Source organism: Numida meleagris, chromosome Z (assembly GCF_002078875.1).
Source record: "Numida meleagris isolate 19003 breed g44 Domestic line chromosome Z, NumMel1.0, whole genome shotgun sequence".
NCBI classification, from domain to species: domain Eukaryota; kingdom Metazoa; phylum Chordata; class Aves; order Galliformes; family Numididae; genus Numida; species Numida meleagris.
Window position 1 is genome coordinate 9,210,166 of NC_034438.1, and position 19,070 is coordinate 9,229,235.

Here is a 19,070-nt window from a genome sequence, read left to right on the forward strand (position 1 = left end):
ATTTCTCTATGCCCGACCGCTGATTGGTGAGCGGTACAGAGGGCGCTTTCGTACTTCCGGCGGCGTCGGGCCCGCGTGCGTGCCGCTTCCGGCCCGAATCTGGTCCCGGGCTGCGCCGGTTCTGCCGAGCTCACGTACCGGGCATCGCCATTTCCCTCCTCCTCCTCTGGTACCTCGCGCAGCTCCCGGGGGCCAATGGAGTTCCCGGGAGCGCTTTTTCCTTCTTACTTCGGCTGCGGCCCCCCCAGGGAAGAGGGGGGCCCGGCTCCGGCTGCCGGCTGGGGAGAGCGTGGGGAGGTGTTGAAGGGCGGGCCCGGACGGCGGCAGGTGAGGGGCGGGGGGGGCACGGGAAGGGGCACTGAAGGTACGGGGGGGCAGAGGAGGGGGCGCCGGGGGAGGCACGGGAGTCACTGGGAGTACGTGAAGGGGGCACCGGCGCCGCCCTCACCTCCCTGCCACATTCCCTACAGGTGCTGCCACCGTTTGTGCCCCTCCGCAGCCACGAGGGCGAGAGCTGGGAGCCGGCCGAGGCCGCAGCAGTGCCACTGCTGCCGCCCAACATGGGTGAGAGTCCAGGGGTGTGGGGGGGCCGAGAATGGGGCTGCCACCTGCTGCCAGGACAGCCTTGGCAGCCGCCCTCCCCACCACCCCCTGCCCCCCGTAGGCTGCTGGGTCCCCATGGTCACCCCTCAGGATATCCTCTACCGCGGTGTCCTGCACAGAAAGCTGCGGACTGGGAGGTCTGGGGCCGCGCTGGACTTCGCGAAGCAGGTACAGGCTGGGGTGCTGCTGAGGAGCCAGGGCTGATCTCCCCCATGACATCCCCGCACATCCCCACACTGCTGTCCCCACACAGATGGGGCACTTCTTTGTGGATCACCCTGAGGACGCCTTTGGCTCCCTGGGGCGGCTGCTGCACAAGAACTTCCACCTGGGTGACTCCAGGCTCAGGGTCAGTATCCTTGGTGAGGCTGAGTGGGACACCGGTGTCCCCCTCTTGTCTGCTCACAGTGGCACTGCTGCTCTCCTTCTGGTAGAAACGCAGTGCCCAGGACACAACCATTCGCATGACAGGCCTCGTGGAGAAGATCAACCATGTGGAGGCCAGGCGGTGAGTGCTGCTGGGCTGGGGGGTGGTGGGCTCCGGCACTTGCCTGACATTGGTTGTCCCCTCACAGTGGCTGCCCTCAGCATCAGTTTACCTCCCGCCTGCGCTTATTCTCTCACCTATGCCGGGACTGGCTCTTTGAGGTGCCACTGGGGCTGCTGGCAGACTGTGTGCATGAGGAGCTGCTGCTACAGTGGGCCAGCCTGCTCTTCGATGACAATTCCACAGGAGGAGCACTAGCCTGGCTGCCCCCTCGGGATGCAAGCAGTCACATGGGACGCCTGGTGTACCCTGGCGGGTTGGCCATGAACCATCTCTGTATCCTTCCCTATGATATGTGGGGGACTCTGGGGCATGGTGTGGCAGTGCCCTTAGCTGGCACTCCAGATTTCCAGGATGTGGTGCTGGAGGAGCAGCCCCGGACCCGGGGGCTGCCAGTGCAGTTTGAGCTCAACGGGCGCATCCAGCAAGTAGCTGCTGCCCGGGTGGATGGGCAAGGTGAGTGAGCCCTGGAACCTGTGCACTGCATACAGAGATGGTGGGGTCCCTGCCCTCTCTCCTGTCTCCTACTAGACTTTGTTGGCGTTCGCTCTGACTACCACTGCGGTGTTTGGAGGATGCCAGGCAAGACAGGGGCTGCCCCCAGCCCACTGCAGGTCATCCACACTGACGTGCCAGCCTCCTGCCTCACTGTTAGGTGTGTGATGGGGATACAGAGCTCTGGGGATATCCCTAGCTGCAGACCTTCCAATGTGATGCCGTATCTCTGCCCCACAGCCCGCACCTGTCCGGGGAGCTGTCAGTCTGCACCCAGAGTGGAGCTGTCTATCTATGGAACGTTGAGACAGGGTGAGTTGGGGCGCTGCATCCCCAGTGTTTGGGGTGGCAGGAGGCAGGGGTGCCCTGCAGCAAGGAAGAGCTCTATCCTTTCTCCACAGGCTGCAGCAGCTCCGCCATGACCCCCAGACCCTGTTTTTCCGGGACCACTCGCCCTGGCGCTGGAGTGACTTCACTGCTCACCCACGGGTGCTGAGCTGTGCTGACCGCACTGGCATCCTGTGCCTGGATGCTCGGGTGAGCACAAGAACAGGGTTCAGGGTCAGCTGTGGGGTGTCCTACTGTGCCCCACGGTGCTGACAGCATCCTGCTATGCCACTGCAGGCCCCCACCAGCTGCCACTTCGACTTCTTCAAGGTGGGTGAAGAAGCCAAATGCCAGCAGGGCGAACGTGTAGTGCTGCCCATGTACCTGGGCAGGGCTCACCCCTGCCAACACCTCGTCGCCACCCAGGTGAGTCCCCCATGGCTCAGAGTCTCAGACCTCCCCACCAACCTGGTGCATCTGGTTTGGATGTAGGTGGGGGGAGCCCTGCTGAGCCCTGCCCCCTCCCAGTTTGCCATGTACCTGCTGGATGAGCGCTTGCCGCTGGTGCCTGTGCTGAAGTGGGCACACATGATGAAAGCCCCACCTCTGTTCGCTGACATTGTGCCAGGGGAGTCTGGAAGGAGCCATAAAGTGCTGCTGGGCACCTCTCATACCCAGGAGCTGCTGATGCTGCAATACACAGGTGAGAAACCAGGCAGGGGACACAGAGACTTCCCTCATGTCCATGTCCTTAGTTGGCTGCCTCACTAGCTGATTTTTGGCATATCTTATTGCAGGGGGCAGCCAGACAGCCTGCCAGCTCGCAGGGCCACCACAGCAGCTACACAGCATTGCCAGCTGCCTACCTCACCTCCCCACTCAGCTCCCGCACCGGCACCATCTGCTCCAGCAGCGCCTCAGCTTCCCTGCAGCTGGTGAGTGGTCTTGGGGTGTGCAGGTCCTGCAGGGGACATGGCAGGGGCAGCAGCCAGCAGTTAGTGCTGCATCAGGCATGCATCAAAAGGCAAATGCTACTCAACACAGTGTGAGTTGGCTTAGGAGAGGATGCAGTGACAAACTGTGGAAGAGGAGCGAGTGCTGCACCCATGGGGAGGTGGTATTGGGTGTGTGGTGACAGTGCCCCATTTGTCCCTGCAGGGCTGGCTGCCGTGCAGCATGAACAGGGCCAGCAAGAGTCCCTGCTGGTGTTCCAGCTCTCCGAGGCAGGTGATGTCTTCTATCAGACGCTGAGGCACGAAGCAGGACCCACACCCATTCTTGACCGGGGGGATGAGGCAGAACCAGCTCCCATTTCCAACGAGGGGGATGAGGCAGCAGAACCCCCTGGCTCTCCTGCTCTGTTTGGCAGTGAGGAAGAGGAACAGGAGGAGGAGGAAGAGCAAACCTTCTACTTATCCAATCTGGAGGTGATAATCAATGATGAAGAGGAGGAGGAGGAGGAGGAGGAGCAGGCAGTGGGCACGCCAGCAGCCCCTGAGCAACCTGAGCCCCCTGCTAGCCCCAAGCCTGCCCCAGATGCGCCCAGCCCGGCTGCTGTTCTGCGGTACCGCCGCTGGCTGCGGGCACTGCTGCGGGCATGGGTGGGCTCCCCAGCATCCTCCTGCCCATCAGGACCCCCCACCCTCAGCCAGCGGCGCCTCTTCACCCGCAAGGAGCTGGTGGAGGTGGCACCAAGTGCCCTACAGCAACACCAGCTGCAGCTGCGCCAGGCCATGTGTGAGCGGGGCCGCATCCAGCGCTGGGAACCAGCCCCAGAGCCCCCCACCCCGCCACCCTCCTTGGAACCCAGCGCCTTGAGTGCCAGGCTAACAGCAGCATGGGGAGGCGAGTGGGGGGCCGTGGGGCCAGCCGGCAGCACCCTGCAGAGGCAACGAGCGCTGCGGGAGCGGCGACGGCGGCAGAAGCGCAGCCGGGCTTACCGCAGCCTCTCGGCCAGCTTCACCTCCTCCATCACCTACCAGTCTGAGCTCTCCGAGCTCAGCGAGGGGGGCACTCCCCGCACCCCCCCGGCCACCCCACGGGAGGTCGTGGTGTGCTCCCCACCCCACACTCCCCCGCCACCTCCCACCGAGATCCTGCTGTCCTCTCAGGAGCTGCGCTCCCGCGGCATCCCCAAGGAGCGCCGGCGCACGCTGCGGGACTACCTGTCCGTGTGGGCTGAGGGCCCGCAGGACCGCCCCGAGGCCCCCAGCAGCACCACGGGGCAGCGCTGCATCCCCTCCTCGCAGAGCCAGCTCTCCTCCAGCTCACAGAGCCAGCTCTCCTCCGCCTCGCAGCCGCGCCGCAAGCGCCCCCGTATGGGTTTCTGAGCGGCAATAAACATGGAGTGGCGTAAGTCTCGTTGTCGGCATTCTTGGGGGAACCCACGCGGAACGCGTGGAGGTGACGGCGCGGGTGGGTGCACACTCGGTGTGTGGGTGGGCGGGCAGCACTGTGTTCGCCTGCGGCTGGGTGCTCGCAGCTCATCTCGCGGTGCCATCCGTGTCACGCGTGGGCACGGAGAGGTACGGGCCCTTTAAGGCGAGGGAGTGACGGGGTGGGAGCCAATGGGAGCGCGGGGCAGGGGGCGGGGCCGGTGCGGGTGATGGCGGCGGTGCTGGCGCGTGGGTTGGCGCGCGGCTGGGTGGCGCGGGCGCGCGTTGGGCAGGTGGGCTCGCGTGGGGAGGGGGCGCGGGAACCGCGGGGACGGGGCCGTGGGCAGCGCGGGGGCGCGGGGAGGAATGGATGTGGAGGGGGTATGGTTGCTGCGCCTGCTCTCCCATCTGTGCAATGTCCACCGTGCGTCCAGTCTCACTGCGGCTCGTAACCCACGCGTGTGGCCCCGCCATCGATTTGTGCCTCCCCACGTCCATCCCCCGACACGCACCCCTATCACCCCCGCGTGGTCCCAGCGCGCGGTCCCCTCCCCACACGCGCCGTTGACATCCCCGCGTGTCCCCAGCGCTGCCGCAGCGCGGCCGGCAGACAGGACGGGGAGGTGGGCAAGGCGCAGCGGGCGGCCGCCGAGGTAGGCACGGAGCCCACCATCTTCAGCCGGATCATCGCCCGCAGCGTGCCGGCCACCATCCTGTACGAGGATGACGAGGTAGGGGTCAGCGGAGCGCAAGTCACACCGTGGGTTGTACCCACATGAAAGCGCGGGGCTCAGCCTGCCCTCCCTCCCTCAGTGCCTGGTGTTCCGCGACGTGGCTCCGCAGGCGCCCGTCCACTTCCTAGTGATCCCCAAGCGCCCCATCCCGCGGCTGAGCCACGTGGGTCCGCAGGACGCGCAGGTGAGTGGGGGTGGCTGCCAGTGGCAGCAGTGGGGTCAGGGATGCGGGGCTGAACCCCAGGCTCTGCTCCTACAGCTCCTGGGGCACCTGATGGTGGTGGCAGCGCGCACGGCGCAAGCAGAGGGACTATCTGATGGCTACCGGCTGGGTGAGTCGAGTGTCGCCCCTGCACGTCACCCCATGGGTGACACTCCCCACCCTGATCCCTGCTCCTCTCCCGGCAGTCATCAACGATGGGAAGCACGGCGCCCAGTCGGTGTACCACCTGCACCTCCACGTGCTGGGCGGGCGGCAGATGAGCTGGCCCCCCGGCTGAGGTCCCCCACAGCCCCCGGTCACCCCGCAATAAAGTTTCTTGGGGATGCTCAGTATCTTTTCTGACTCTCTTCTGGGGTGACTCCCTCGGGCATGGGAGTTGGCTGCAAGTTCCGACCCACGGTGCACTGTACACCCCGGACCACGCACAAATGTGTGAAACGTTGCATTGCACAGCCCAGATCCCACTGTGCATCCACCACTGTGCAAAATGTTGCACTGCACAGCGCAGACCGTGCACCACCACACACAGCACATTGCATACATCAGCAGCAAACGTGCCTCTGCCACGGTGCACAACACGTTGCATTGCTTACCCCAGCCCCCTCCCCTGCACGTGCAAAAAACGCGCAGCGCCCTTCGGTCGGAGCAGCTCTGGGCGCGGTGCCAGCCCACGCGGACACGTGCAGAGCCGCAATGCGCAGGCGTCCGTGGGCTCCCTGCCCCGCGCCTCCCGCTCCGTCCGCTGCTAAATTTAGCGCGGGGCGGGCGCTGGCGCAGCGCGCAGCCCACCTGGCACCGCAGCCTGGGCCCCTGCCAGCCGCCTAGGGACCGCAGCCGCCGGGGATAATGTGGGGTCTGTTCGGCAGGGTGCTGCTGCTGGGGCCCGGCTGGGGGGCACGGGCGGGTCCCTGCTCTCCGCGTGCTGCTCGCAGCCCCCTGAGGTCCCCGTTAGCGGGGGCTGAGCTCCTGGGCCCCTCCTGTACAGCTGGCGCGCAGCAGCAGCACCGCAGCAGGAGGATGGCGAACACCAAAAGCACTCCCTGGGCTGGGGGGTCCCCAAGAATGCATAGGCACCGAGCCCTTGTCTCTGTTCCACGCCGTGGGGAGCGGGGCGGGAGAAGGTCCAGAGCTGTTCTCATTCCTCAGCCAAGGACTATCGCAAATGACGCAAGTTCCCCAAAGAGATCGTGGGGGGAGGGGGGTGGAGAAGCGGGGGGGATGTGTCACCAGAACGCTGTGCCCAGATGTGCTCCAGCTCCGGGCCCCTCCGCAGGGCTCCGGCACGGACGGCCCCAGCGACTGCCGCAGCCCCGCTGCCCTCCGCCTGGCGCAAGGCCGAGCGCCTGGGGAGGGGCCGCCGCGCTCGGGCAGGAGGTGGGACGTGAGGTCGGCCAGGATAAACAGAGGCCCCAGAGCCGGAGCGCGGTGGCACCGCCGGCGCACACCGCAGAGCGCTGCAATAACAGCCCGGGGCCGCCGCCGCCGTCAAAGGGCCCTTCTTCTGCCCGGCGGGGGGGTAGCGGGGCCGGCGTCCTGCAGGCGCTGGGGGCGGCTCGGCCGTGCCCTGCCTGCCCCGGGCTGTCATCGTGGGGCCGAGCTCGCAGCTGGGCGCTGGGCACGAAGGCCCCGCCCGGCCCTGCAGCGCGCACATGGCCGGAACCCACGCCCGCGCCCACCTGACCACGCCCCTTTGCCCCATGGCAACGCCCTTTTGCCCCATGACCACGCCCCCTTTGCCCATGGCCACGCCCCCTTACCCCTCTTGCTCTGTTTTGCCCCGTTCTCCTCCTGTCCCGCCCCGCGCTCTCGTCCGCCAATGGGAAGCGCGCCCTCACGCGGCGCCGCCAATCAGCGCGAGGGAACGACGGGCACGGCGCGTGTTCACCGTTCCCATGGAGATGCGGGACGCGGCCATGCAGCACGGAGCGCGGCGGGGTCCCGAGACCCCTGAGGGGTGGGGCTGGGACACGGGGGGGGGCGTGGGGAGGTCACTGGGGTCACGAGCTTTGGGGGTCCCCGGGGTCATTTGGGGGTCCAAAACAGAGGGCACGTGGGGTGTGGGAGGTTATCAGAAGGTGTGGGGGGGGGGGACGCACCGTGGGATGCAGCCCAGCAGTTCCTCTGTCCCCACGCAGGGTGGCTCTGACGGGCCATGTCCCTCCTGTGGACCCCGCGGAGGGACCCCCGTGTGGGATCCGGCTGGCGGGTGAGGTGCTGCTACCCGTGGTGTCCCCGTGCTGCGGAGACACAGTGGTGGCTGCGGCCAAGGAGCCCCAGGAGGTGATGATGACCCCGACCGAGGACCCCCCCGAGGCGATGAACACAGAAGAGGACCACCACGAGGTGCCAGTGACTCTGACCGAGGAGCCCCCCAGGGCGCTGGTGCCCACAGCCAAGGACCTCCCCGAGGTGCCGGCAGAGCAGCTGAGATGTCACGTGCCGCGGGGGACCTGCCTGATCCACAACTGGCAGGAGGAGGTAAAGCCCCGCCCCAAAACCAGCCCGAGGACCACCGCGAGCCCCTGCTCCCTAAATAGCCACCCGAGCTGCTGGGATGCCTGTGATTTTTGTGGGACGGGGAGGGAACCGGACAGTGCCCACCCCGAAGCTCAACTGAGCATGGGCGGGAGGGGGCTCGGGGGGGCTGTGCTGGAGCGATGATGCATGTTCCAGAAGCATCCATTTAGGCAAAAATTAGATGGAGGGCACCCAGGGGCCCACTCACTGGCTGCCCCTGGACCCCTACACCCACAGAGCTGAGGTTTCCTCCACCGGAAGTTGTGAGCACCCTGGGACAGCAACCCCATGGCGTGCCCCACACTGTATCCCCAGAGGGCCACCAACCATCTGGACAATGTGCTACAACCAGAGCTGTGCAGCGAGGGCTTCGTCCACCGGCACGGCCACCGTGGGCTGCTGGCTCCCCCACAGCCACTGGTCTCATGGCCCTGCACCACCACCAAGGATGCCTTCCGCCCGCCCCACAGAATCTCACTGCTGGCACAAGGTGCAGCCTCAAAAAAAGGGGGAGAGGGATTGGGGGGGGTTGATGTTGAGGATGCTGGCTCCCCACAGGGCATCGGGAGGCCATGCTGGAGAGGATGCTGTACCAGAAGTACTGGTGAGCCTGGAGGACCCCACGAGAGGCCCTGTCCTTGGGGACTCTGACACTGGGCATAGGGAGAGGGGTCCTGGGCATCCCACACCCACCCACTGCCCTGCAGGCAGGAGCTGATGGAGGAGATCCACCCACCACCCGGCCCCAGGGAGACCCTCTCCACCACACACCGGGATTACCAGGCAGGGGGCTTCCAGCCCACACCCCCACCCACCACCCAGGTATTTCCCCTCACCCTGCACCCCAAGGGGGGGGGGTCTCCATGCTGCCCCCCAACTCACAGGGATTTCCCCTTTTCTCCCGCAGCCCCACAGCTACCACACAGAGCAGCCCCGCAGCTTCTGGCTGGAGCAAGCCCGCAGCGTGCCCGTGAGCACCCACACCCTGCCCCGCCACCTTGCTGTTCCCACTGCTCACAGGGGTCTCTGTACCCCTCCCCTCCAGGGTGTCACCTGCATCCGCACTGGGGACAGTCCCTTCCGCAGGAACGCCGCCTTCTCCACCCCCATTGCCAAGTACTTGGAGCAGCTGCTGCCCTATGAGGCAGCAAGCCGCCGGCCGCAGCCCAGCATGCAATAAAGAGCAGGGGCTGGCCCTGCTGCTGGCACCTTGGTGTCTTCCGGGATGTCTCCAGGGCAGGCTGTGGGGACCCCAAATCCCCATGCAAAAGGGCTCTCTATGGGGAGGCACACCACAAAATGTAGCACATCCCCAGGGACGTGTCCATCCACAGTGTCCACAGCGGGTGTCACATATCCCCATCCCTATCCCTACTCCCAGGTGGGTGACATGCATCCCCATCCCTAGGTGGATGGCACGCGTTCCCATCCCCATTCTTATCCCCTTGGTGGGTGACAAATGTCCCCATCTCTGTCCTCAGCCCCAAGTGGGTGACATGTGTCCCCATTCCCAGGCTAGTGACACACATCCCATCCTCATCCCCATGTCCAAATTGGTGACGTGTATCCTTCTCCATCCCTGTCTCCACATGGGTGACACACATCCCCAACCCTAAGTGGGTGACATGTCCCCATCCTTACCCCTGGTGGGTGACATGTTCCCATCCCCAGCTGCCCCAGGTCTGCAATTCTGTTCCCCCTGCCTCCCTCCAAAGCCCACACCTGGCTGGGACAAAGCAAAGCACAGGAGCTGGGGACAGCAGGACTGAGGGCAATTTGTATTTCAACAAAATAGTCTGTGCGCACGCTTATATTTACACCTGGGGAGGGGATATTTACAGGGCCGGGGTGGGGGAGTGCTATGTACATGGGGGGGTATGGAAGGGAACAGCAAAGTCCAAACCTGCCCACTCCTTTCCTCTATTTGGGAAAGGGGTGAGACAGGCGCAGGGGGATGGGGGGGGGGGGGGGGGGGGGGGGGGCAGAGAGAGTACTGAAAAGAGAAGGCAAAGTGCCCTGTGGGGCAGCCAGGCCCCAGGGATGGCTCAGACCCGCCGAGCCGCAGAGGTCAGGGATGGGGGGTCAGGACCCGAGAAGCTGGGGGTCAGGAGGGTCCCCCCACCCAGGGGGCAGCGGGAGGCTCGGAGGGAGCTTTGCTGGTGCTGATGGAGGGGACGGGCGGTGCAGTGCCCACTGAGCCCCTGTGCCCCAGTACTGCTGCGGGGAATCCTGGTGCACCCCGGGGGTAGGGGGCTCCGCTGGGCTCAGACGACTTTGGGATCTTTCCGCTCACCCAGCAGCCAGTACGTTCGCATCTTCCCCTTGCCCTGGGGATGGGGGGAAATGGTCAGACCCCCCAGGACCACTGTCCCCACAGTGCTGTCCCCAGCACCACATCCTCACCTTCATCTCCACATCTCCGCGCAGCTCCAGCTCGAAGCAGCCAAACTCATCCAGAACTTCTTTGGTGGTGGAGGAGACGTGGATCTTCAGGGCTAGGGGGCAAAGGGATATGGATAGGGCTGGAAATGGGTCTCAACCGCGGTGCACAGGGCAGAGGTGCGCACTGCCAGACCCATGGCTCACCCTGTCCATTGGACTCCATGCGGGACGCCGTGTTCACTGTATCCCCAAACAGGCAGTACCGCGGCATCTTCAGCCCCACTACTCCTGCACACACAGGACCTGGGGGCACCAAGATGCTCAGGGATGGTGGAGGGGCAGAGAGCATCCCATGCCCACCATCCCCAGCCCTGTGGTGCAGCAGCCCCCCAGCTCCCTGAGGCTCACCAGTGTGGATGCCAATGCGCAGATGCAGTTGATCATTGGGCCGGTGCCGGATTTTGAAGGTTTTGACAGCTTCCAGCAGGGCCAGGGCCATGCGGACGATCTCATGGGCGTGCAGCTTGCCGTTGCGCACCGGCAGCCCTGACACCACCATGTAGGCATCCCCAATGGTCTCCACCTGCAGCAGCGGGATCAGCGGGAGCCGGCACCCATTGGTACCCACCTTGGTGCCCCACACCCCTTACCTTGTACACGTCAAAGTTGTCAATGATGGCATCAAAGCAGGTGTAGAGGTCGTTCAGCAGCGTCACCACCTGCAAGAAGCACAGTGGGGATGGTGGCAGCCAGGTGTCCCCAGCTCTGCGCAAGGCACTGCAGGGGGTGGCGAGCCCCCTGCCCACCCCCAGCCCTGCTCCCACCTGCATCGGAGTGCTCTCGGCCGAGAGTGCAGTGAAGCCCACGATGTCGCTGAAGTAGATGGTAACGCTGTCGAAAGCCTCAGCTCGCACTGTCTCCCCACGCTTCAGCTGCTCCGCCACAGAGCTGCCGAGGGAAGCAGGGACAGTGGGCGCTTTGGGTCCTCTCCTCAAATCACATATCCCCTCCTCCTTGCTCCCCTCACCAGCACCAACATGGGGAGCAAGCAAGGACTCCCATGTCCTCAGCCCCACACAGCCCCCAGCCCCACGCAGCCCCCAGCCCCACGCAGCCCCCCTCACTGGGGCAGGATCTGGTAGAGAAGGTTCTCCGCCTTGCGCTTCTCCTCCAGGTAGGCCTGGGTGCGCTCCTCCACCAGCTCCTCCAGGTTGTTGGCGTACTGCTCCATGCGTGACAGCAGGTTGTCCAGGATGCTGGTGCTGCCCTCCCTGCAGGGACAGTGGTCAGCTGGGACATGGCGACACAGGGACACCCCCCTGATGGCTGTCCCCACTCCCAGGTGGAGCTGAGACTGCTGTACCCAACTCCTCAGCACCCACTTGTTGAATCTGCGGATGAAGATCTTGATCTGGCTGAAGTCGGGGCGTTCAGCGGGCTCCTGGGCCCAGCAACGCTCCATCAGCACAGCCAGCTCCTCGCTGTGCACCCCAATGTCGATGGAGGGCCGGAAGAAGGGCTTCTGGCTGTTGCGTACCTTCTGCACGATCTCTGCCCAGCAAGCAGGGGCTTATGGTGAGCAGAGACCCCAAAATCCACTCCATACCTTCCCATCCCCCTCAAATCTCCCCAACCTTTTGGGCTCAGGTCCATGCCCTCAATGTAGAAGGGGCCGTTGCGCAGGGCAATCTCCTGCACGATGATGCCAAAGCTGTAGACGTCGGCTTTCTGCATGCCCTGCGCAGGCAGATGGCCCTTCTGCAGCAGCTCTGGGGCTGTCCACAGTTTCTCTGTAGGGACACAGCCACAGAGCAGTGAGGTAAAGCTCCCCTATCCCCCCGCCACCCATGTCCCCATCCCCACAGTGAGCGCTCACTGGCATAAAGGGCGTGTGTGTCCTCGCCATCGCAGGGTGTGCGGAAGCTGGCCAGCCCATAGTCGGTGATCTTCAGCACAAAGCGGCTGTCCACCACGCAGTTGGAGGACTTGAGGCTGCCATGGTGCCCAATGATGCTGTTGTGCAGGAAGGCCATTCCCTGTGCCGGACAGATAGAGGGACCTGGTGTCACCAGCAGCCCTCAGCATCCCCTTCAGGCCAACTGTGCCCCTTGCTCAGGTACCTTGACGATGTCATTGATGAGCGAGTAGCGAAACATCCAGTCCAGGTTGATGCTCTCATTCTCCAGGATGTCCTGGAGAGGCACAGTGAGCACCAGGACAGTGGCACCAGCACCACTTGCTGGCCACCCCATCCCCATCCTCATCTCCATCTCCATCCTCATCCCCATCTCCATTGCCATACCCATCCTCATCCCAATCTCCATCTCAATCCTTCCCCTCACCTCCATCCCCAACCTGTCATCCTCATTCCCATTCCCATCCCCATCCCCACTCCCATCCCCATTTCCATTCCCATTTCCTCACCCCAATCTCCATCCCCACTCCATCTCCATCTTCATCCACATCCCCATCCTTATTTCCCGACGCCCATCTCAATCTCTTCCCCTCCCCACCCCACCTCCTCCACCACCCTGTGCCCTTGCATTACCTGCAGGCTGCCCCTTGGGCAGTACTCAGTGACGATGCAGATGTTGGGAGGATCGATGCAAGCCCCAATGAAGCGTGTCAGGTGGTTGAACTGGATGTCCCGCATCTGGGGGTGCAAGCAGAGCTTGGTGGGGACAGGCAGCACCCAGTTGTCCCACCACTACCAGGAGCAGATGCTGCACTCCAACAGGGCACAGACCCCATCCCAGACCCCACACCTACGTGTTTTAGCTCGAAGAGCACCTGCCGCGTCAACTCAATGCGCTTCTTGTTGACGTGCTTGATGGCCACCACGTTGCCCTGAGGACAACAGAGGGGTCAGCGCCTGCCAGGCAGCTTCGGGGACATGTGCTGGCATCCCATAGGGGTGCAGACTGACCTTGAAGTGCCCGGTGTTGGCGAAGATCTGATACTTGCCATGCGTGGTCATCAGCGAGCCATAGCTGGAGCCGCGCTGCAGGGAAGGAGTGTTAGGGATGGGGACACCAGGAGGGGTGATGGCACCTGCAGAGCAGGGCAGGGGTAGGAGAAGGTCTGGTCTACAGGGTCAGCATGAGGGAAGGCGAAGTCTACAGGATGTGTGATACAGGGCATGGAGGGCTGCAGAGATGCAGCACTACAGGGGACAGAGGGCTACACAGGGGATGGATGGGGCATGGTGCTCCACAGGGATTCCGGGCTGTTGGGGGGATGGAAGGGCATGGATGAAATGTGGCTCTGTAGGGGGTGGAGCACTTTGCAGGGAATAGATGAAGTGTGGCTCATAAGAGATGGAGAGCTTTGTTGGGGACAGATGAAGAGTGGCTGTATAGAGGATGGAGAGCTTTGTAGGGGATGGATGAGCCCAGGGAGTACAATATGACTACAAGAGACACAGAACTGTGCAGGAGGATAGGACAGGGACAGGACAGGGGCAGAGGGGTGACGTCTCACCAGGGACAGTGTGAGCCGGCTGCCTGCTCCCTTATGGTACCGCTCCGCACTCCCAAAGTGCAGCTCATCCCAGCGGATCCTCCACAGCATGCTGGCTAGCTCCTTCTCCAGCATCAGCTTCCTGGGGTGCATGGTGGCTCAGTCTGCTCATCCCTACTGCCCCCCACCCTGCTGCCCCCTGCCCACACCCACCTGAAAATGAGGAAGCTGGAGATGCCAAACATGACGAAGGTAAGCCCGGTGCCCAAAGCCACAATGGCCAATGTGGAGAGGGGGGCTGCCATGGGTTAGGGTTAGGGTTAAAGCGCTGTCAGCAGTGGTGTGGGGCTGTGCACCCCCAGGGAAGGATGGAGTGGGACACCCCATGCACCCACTTTTATCACAGGAGGGGTCATCCACATCAAAGACGCAGGGTGGGTTGTCCAAGGGGGGTGCCCCCTTCACCCAGCGGATGGGCCGCCCCAGCCAGCGGATCTGCTTCTCTGCACCCGAGTAGTGTCCCACCACCTGCAGGGAGAGAGCTGAGCCCAGACCCCCTCCCCAGCTGCCCCCCAACCCCCATCAGGACCCCAGTGCCGCCCCCACCTCGTACTGCCCGCTCTCGGGGTCACCCATGGCCCACAGGTTGAAGTCGGTGTCGCGGTCATTGTTGCTGTCCATGCTCACCAGTCCCGTCACCCCTACGGGACAAGTGAGACCCAGGTGGGATGTGGAGAACGGGACCAAGCCCTGCAGCCTGCCTGCCCCCCCTGTGGCCCTCCTCCCTGCCGCTACCCTGGAACTTGCGGTCCCGCATCTTCTCGATGAGGTGCGTGGCGTTCTTCTTGGAGCCGCCCTCCCGCAGGGTCTCGTTCAGCACCATGGCGTACAGCAGCACTCCGTCATAGAAGCACCCCGCCACCAGGTTCATCTGCAGGAGGAAGCTGAGCGCTGCGTGCACTCCCTGCAACCCCACAGCCCTGTGCCAGAGCCATGCACCCCTCTACAGCCCCAAAACCCCACAGTGGGGCTATGCTCACCCCTGCAGCTCCATTACCCTGCAGTAGGGACATGCACACCTCGGCAGCCCTACAACCCCATAGTGGGGCCATGCACACCTCTGCAGCCCCGCAGCCCTGCACTGGGGCCATGCATATCCTTGTAACCCCACAGTGTTGCCACACACAACCCTGCAGCCCCATAACCCTGTACCACACCCACACACACACCGTGCCGGGATGGCACCACACTGCATTGTTCCCACCAGGAATGTATGGCATCACCCTCCACCACATCCCACACTCTGCAACCCCAAAGGGACAGTCCCCAATCGGGCAGAGCCCCATAGGGACAGTCCCCCATTGGCGTGTGGTGGGACTTGCTCACCAGGGAGTAGTTGAGCTGCACCCCAAACTTCTGCTTGGCGCGCAGGATGAGCTGGGTCTGGAAGTGCTGGTACTCAGGGTTCTGGGGCTCGTAGTAGGTGATCACCAGCACTGTCTGCAAGCGCAGCAGCCCGTGTCACACTGAGGTCCCCACCCCTACCCCCACTCCCATGCAGGAGGGCACAGCTCACCTGGAAAGCCTCGCGCAGCCCCGCGTCCTGCCCCGAACCCTGCTGCCAGGGCTTGAAGGCGTCACGGGCAGAGTCCCCCCGCAGGCTCTCCCCAAAGACGTCAACGTAGAAGAAGACATAGTCGCCGTTGGTCAGGTTCTCACGGTGTGCCAGCTGCATGATGCGACGCAGCATCTCCGGTGGCCCACACAGGTACACCACTGCCGGCATGCAGGGTGTCAGGGCACAGCTCCCACCCCACACAGCCATGGGGCCACCCCACAGCCCTGCCTGCCTGGATGCGCCCACGCCACATCACCCGGTATGGGGGAAAGGGGAGCTCCAGCACATGGGGTGGACAGATGCCCTATGTGCCACGCACTGTGGAGTGCCATCACCCTGGACCAAAAGCTTTGGGGAAGGGGAATATCGGCGTCAGGGCCATGCCCTAGAGCCCGCTGGGGAATCCAGGCTGAGGAAAGGGACAAAAACATGTTTGGGTTTGCGGTCGGTCGTGCGGCAGGAATGCGCAGGTTCCCGGATTCCAGCACCTTCGGCTGGCCACGGCATTAATTGGAAACAGAGCATCTGCTGCTGCGACCCGAGAGCCAAGGGGGTGCCCGGGCCCCGTCACACCACCCCTATCACCCCACAGCACAACAGTAGGGGCTCCATCAGCCCCACATGGACACAGAGATGGGCTATGTGTGGCACTGGCAGCAGGTACCCTCCTACGGGGCCAGGCACCCCATGGGCTGCTGTGCAGAGAGCGTTCGGAACCCCCCCGAGCAGGGGCCCTCCTGCCACCGCCTCCTCCCTCCCTCCCCCCGGAAAACCAGGGCCCCCGCTCCAGCCAGCCTGGCTGGGAACCCGCGATTGAGCAACGGGGGAGGAGGCGGCGGGCGCCGGAGGAATGTCACGCTCAGCCGCTGGCCCCGCGCACAGCCCTATCCCCAGCACTGCTGGGACTGAGCACACGGCAGTGGGGGGACCAGGGGTGGCATCTGCGTCTGGGGACACCTGGCTTGGCGAAAGCCATCGTCCATGGCTGCAGAACCCCTGGAACTGCGCATGGGGAGGGACAGGCGCTGGGACGCAGTGTGGCACATGGCAGTGCGAGGGACACAGAGCTTCAGGGGGCTTTTCCATGGGGGAAAAACCACTGGGGCTTCCTAATGGGACATCCCCCCAGAAAACACAATGCCACCCCTGTGCCACCTCCTGCCCCACCCCTCCGTCCTTGAGGACACCATGTGGGGCCATCCCTGGCTGTGACAGCTGGTGGCAGATGGTAGCACGGCCACGCGGAGGCCCACATGGCCGGGGCCCCCATTGCAGGGGGGGCATGGAGCCAGCGTGGCTCCAGGGGTGAGAGATGTGCAGAGGGGTCGGGGCTGCGTAACAGGTGCCAGCCAAATGGGGGAAACACACGGGGCTGGTGGCGTCATCGAGCAGCACGGGACAAACCCCAGCACCCACCCATGTCCCCGGGCGCAGGACCTGCGCTCTGCAGGCAGATGCCCCGGTAATTCCCTCGTCTGCGGCTCTAATTATATCAGCCCTGCTGTGAGCAGCAGCAGCGACGTGGGGCCCAGCACGTCGCCCTCCGGCCCAGAGAAAGGACATGGAAGCACCGTGGGGATGGGGCAGGTGCGTGCCGGCCCCACCGTTGCCATATGGGGATGCAGCCGCATCCCCTGTACCCACATTTGGGGCAGCAAACACTGAGGATGGGGAGCGCTGGGGCACAAAGAGGGACGTGGCTCTCCCCAGCCTCACCAAACTCACACCCCTGGGTGATGACAAAGCGATGCTCACCACAGGGCACATAGTAATAGCGTGCCCCATGGCCCCACACACCATGGGGCAGCCCCAGGGGCCCCATGTCCTTGCCCATGCTGCCTTGAGCCAGGGGCACTGATCACATCGGGTGATTACAGCTCCAAGCCGGAAGCGTTGGAAGCGATCGCTGAGCTGAGCTTTTTCCCTGCACGCTCCCTCGCCCCAGAAAGCCATCGGCTCAGGGCTGGAGGCTCACAGCTCCCCCAGGCACTGCCCTGCCAGCCCATCTGGCTCCTCTCATCCTAGCCCTGCGTCCTTCCTAATGACACAGCATCTTCAGATCCATTAAGGAGCACTGCCTGCCGGATCAATACGCCCTGCTCATCAATAATGGAGGAGCAGCTGCCTGCCCTTGCTCTCCAGCTGCCTCCAGAGCCCCTCCATTGCTTACCACACCCGACAGAGCCACTCTCCTGGGGCGTTCCCAGCCCCGTCCCCATCCCTCTGCCACGGTCACAGCTGGGGACCAGCACTAAGTGGGGTGACCTGTATTCCAGACTGTGTCCTCCCTGCGCGGGGCACAGCCACCTCACCATGCTGGCATCAGAGCCACTGCCAGCGCTGCCCATCAGTGGCCACGTCTGCACCGTCACCTCCGCCTCCACGTCCAGCCTGCCCTTGGCCTGAGCTACATGGTGCCACCAGAGTGCCACCAAGTCCCCTGTGCCCTGTGAGGGGCTTTGGGCAGGGACTGGGGGTCCCGTGGCTCCTCACCGTGCCCTGGATATCCTGATGGCACCAAGGTGGCCCCAGGTGCCCTCGGGCAGCCTTGTCCTCCTGCTGCACCCACTGCCCCATGCAGGGTCCCACTGCCCCCCAGGCTGCTGTGACCCCCTACCCCCTCATGTCCTACGTTCTGCCCACCCTGCGCTGTGCCCCACATGGGTCCTGCTGCATACCCAACCCCTCGCTAGACCCCACAGAGGTCCCACTGTGTGCCCTTTCATTTGCTGTGCCCCACAAAAGTCCCCTTCTGCCCGCCTCTCGCTGTGTCCCATACGGATCCCACCGCGTGCCCATGCCCTCGTCGTGCCCAGCCCAGTCCCACAGTGTCCTCGTGTCTTTGCTGTGACTCACATGGGTCCCACTGCGTGCTCGGATTCTCCCAGTGCGCCACAGGGTTCCCAGAAGTGTCCCCATCCTCTTGTGCCATGCATGGGTCCTGCTGTACGCCCCATGAGCAGCCCCTGCTCTCTCTCCATCCCCGCGCCGCGCCCCATCGAGCACTACTCCACGCTCCCGGCGCTGCTCCCAGCCCCGCGCGGGGCCCCCGCTCCCTCCGCGGGACCCCCGCCCGTCCCGTCCCGTCGGGCCCCGCCGCCCCTCCCCGCACCGCACCGCGCCGCCACGCACCGCGCCCGCTGGCCTTGATGAAGTGGATGGCCATGTCGGGGCCGCCTTCGTCGGGGGAGTAGATGTGGTGCCGCACGGTGAGGTTGCTGCCGTCCTGCAGCTCCTGGAAGACGCCCTCGATGGTGAAGTAGTAGGGCCGGTCGTCGGTCTTGCGGTCCACATAGAGCAGCGCGGCGCGGGAGCTCCAGTTGAAGTGGGCGTGCAGGTGGGAGACGAAGGCGCCCAGCTTGGGGGCGGAGGGCCCGGTGCGCACCGTGGTGCGGTAGTGCTCCCGCTTCTCGCTGAAGCCCACGGCCACGGCGCCGGCGGTGATGAGCGGCAGCCGCCAGTGCGAGGCGAAGCGCCCCACCGAGGCGGCGGGGTAGACGCAGCCCGGCCCGAAGAGCACGTCGGGGTCGTGGTAGAGCTTCAGGTCCACGGCCTTCAGCGGCGCCACGTACTCGGAGCAGGCCCCCCCCAGCTCGGAGCTCATGAACTCGACGCGCACCGAGAAGGGCCGCGGCAGAAGCGGCGGTTCCCCCCGCTGCAGCGCCTCCAGCGCCAGGCTCAGCGCCGGCTCCACGCGCGGCCAGGCCCACGCGTAGCTCACGTTGCGCTCCGGCAGCACCACGGCCACCGTCAGGTTGGCGCCCGCCCCGTCGGGGTTCGCCGCTCGCCG

The 19,070-nt window shown here is 64.6% G+C and overlaps 4 protein-coding genes across 5 annotated transcripts; 3 read left to right on the plus strand and 1 right to left on the minus strand.

Annotated features, from left to right (window-relative positions):
• On the plus strand, positions 43 to 4,328 carry TAF1C (TATA-box binding protein associated factor, RNA polymerase I subunit C). The gene is made up of 14 exons (XM_021381243.1): positions 43 to 327; positions 471 to 564; positions 665 to 771; positions 857 to 952; positions 1,038 to 1,111; positions 1,179 to 1,426; positions 1,496 to 1,606; positions 1,682 to 1,805; positions 1,886 to 1,957; positions 2,047 to 2,182; positions 2,270 to 2,398; positions 2,501 to 2,675; positions 2,770 to 2,907; positions 3,131 to 4,328. Exons 1-14 carry the CDS (start codon positions 196 to 198, stop codon positions 4,300 to 4,302), a joined length of 2,808 nt encoding a protein of 935 aa, XP_021236918.1. The 5' UTR covers positions 43 to 195; the 3' UTR covers positions 4,303 to 4,328.
• On the plus strand, positions 4,578 to 5,636 carry HINT2 (histidine triad nucleotide binding protein 2). Its single transcript, XM_021381244.1, has 5 exons — positions 4,578 to 4,640; positions 4,935 to 5,078; positions 5,161 to 5,265; positions 5,341 to 5,413; positions 5,490 to 5,636. Exons 1-5 carry the CDS (start codon positions 4,578 to 4,580, stop codon positions 5,579 to 5,581), a joined length of 477 nt encoding a protein of 158 aa, XP_021236919.1. The 3' UTR covers positions 5,582 to 5,636.
• On the plus strand, positions 6,939 to 9,029 carry SPAG8 (sperm associated antigen 8). Of its 2 annotated transcripts, XM_021381181.1 has the most exons (7): positions 6,939 to 7,258; positions 7,440 to 7,782; positions 8,137 to 8,311; positions 8,380 to 8,425; positions 8,529 to 8,643; positions 8,729 to 8,791; positions 8,867 to 9,029. In XM_021381181.1, the coding sequence occupies exons 1-7, from the start codon at positions 6,954 to 6,956 to the stop codon at positions 8,999 to 9,001; spliced, it is 1,182 nt and encodes a 393-aa protein (XP_021236856.1). In that variant the 5' UTR covers positions 6,939 to 6,953; the 3' UTR covers positions 9,002 to 9,029. The 2 variants fall into 2 exon arrangements, with proteins under 2 accessions (XP_021236856.1, XP_021236855.1); XM_021381180.1 differs by having other exon boundaries at positions 8,729 to 9,029.
• On the minus strand, positions 9,161 to 19,067 carry NPR2 (natriuretic peptide receptor 2; the record flags this gene model as incomplete). Its single annotated transcript, XM_021380532.1, has 22 exons — positions 9,161 to 10,148; positions 10,225 to 10,316; positions 10,408 to 10,506; positions 10,612 to 10,786; positions 10,854 to 10,922; positions 11,028 to 11,151; positions 11,328 to 11,474; positions 11,586 to 11,754; positions 11,838 to 11,993; positions 12,080 to 12,239; positions 12,324 to 12,395; positions 12,752 to 12,856; positions 12,973 to 13,050; positions 13,130 to 13,204; positions 13,684 to 13,804; positions 13,876 to 13,960; positions 14,058 to 14,190; positions 14,269 to 14,363; positions 14,458 to 14,593; positions 15,049 to 15,162; positions 15,239 to 15,438; positions 18,413 to 19,067. Coding segments are annotated over 22 exons (3,123 nt in total), but the record flags the coding sequence as incomplete, so codon positions are not given.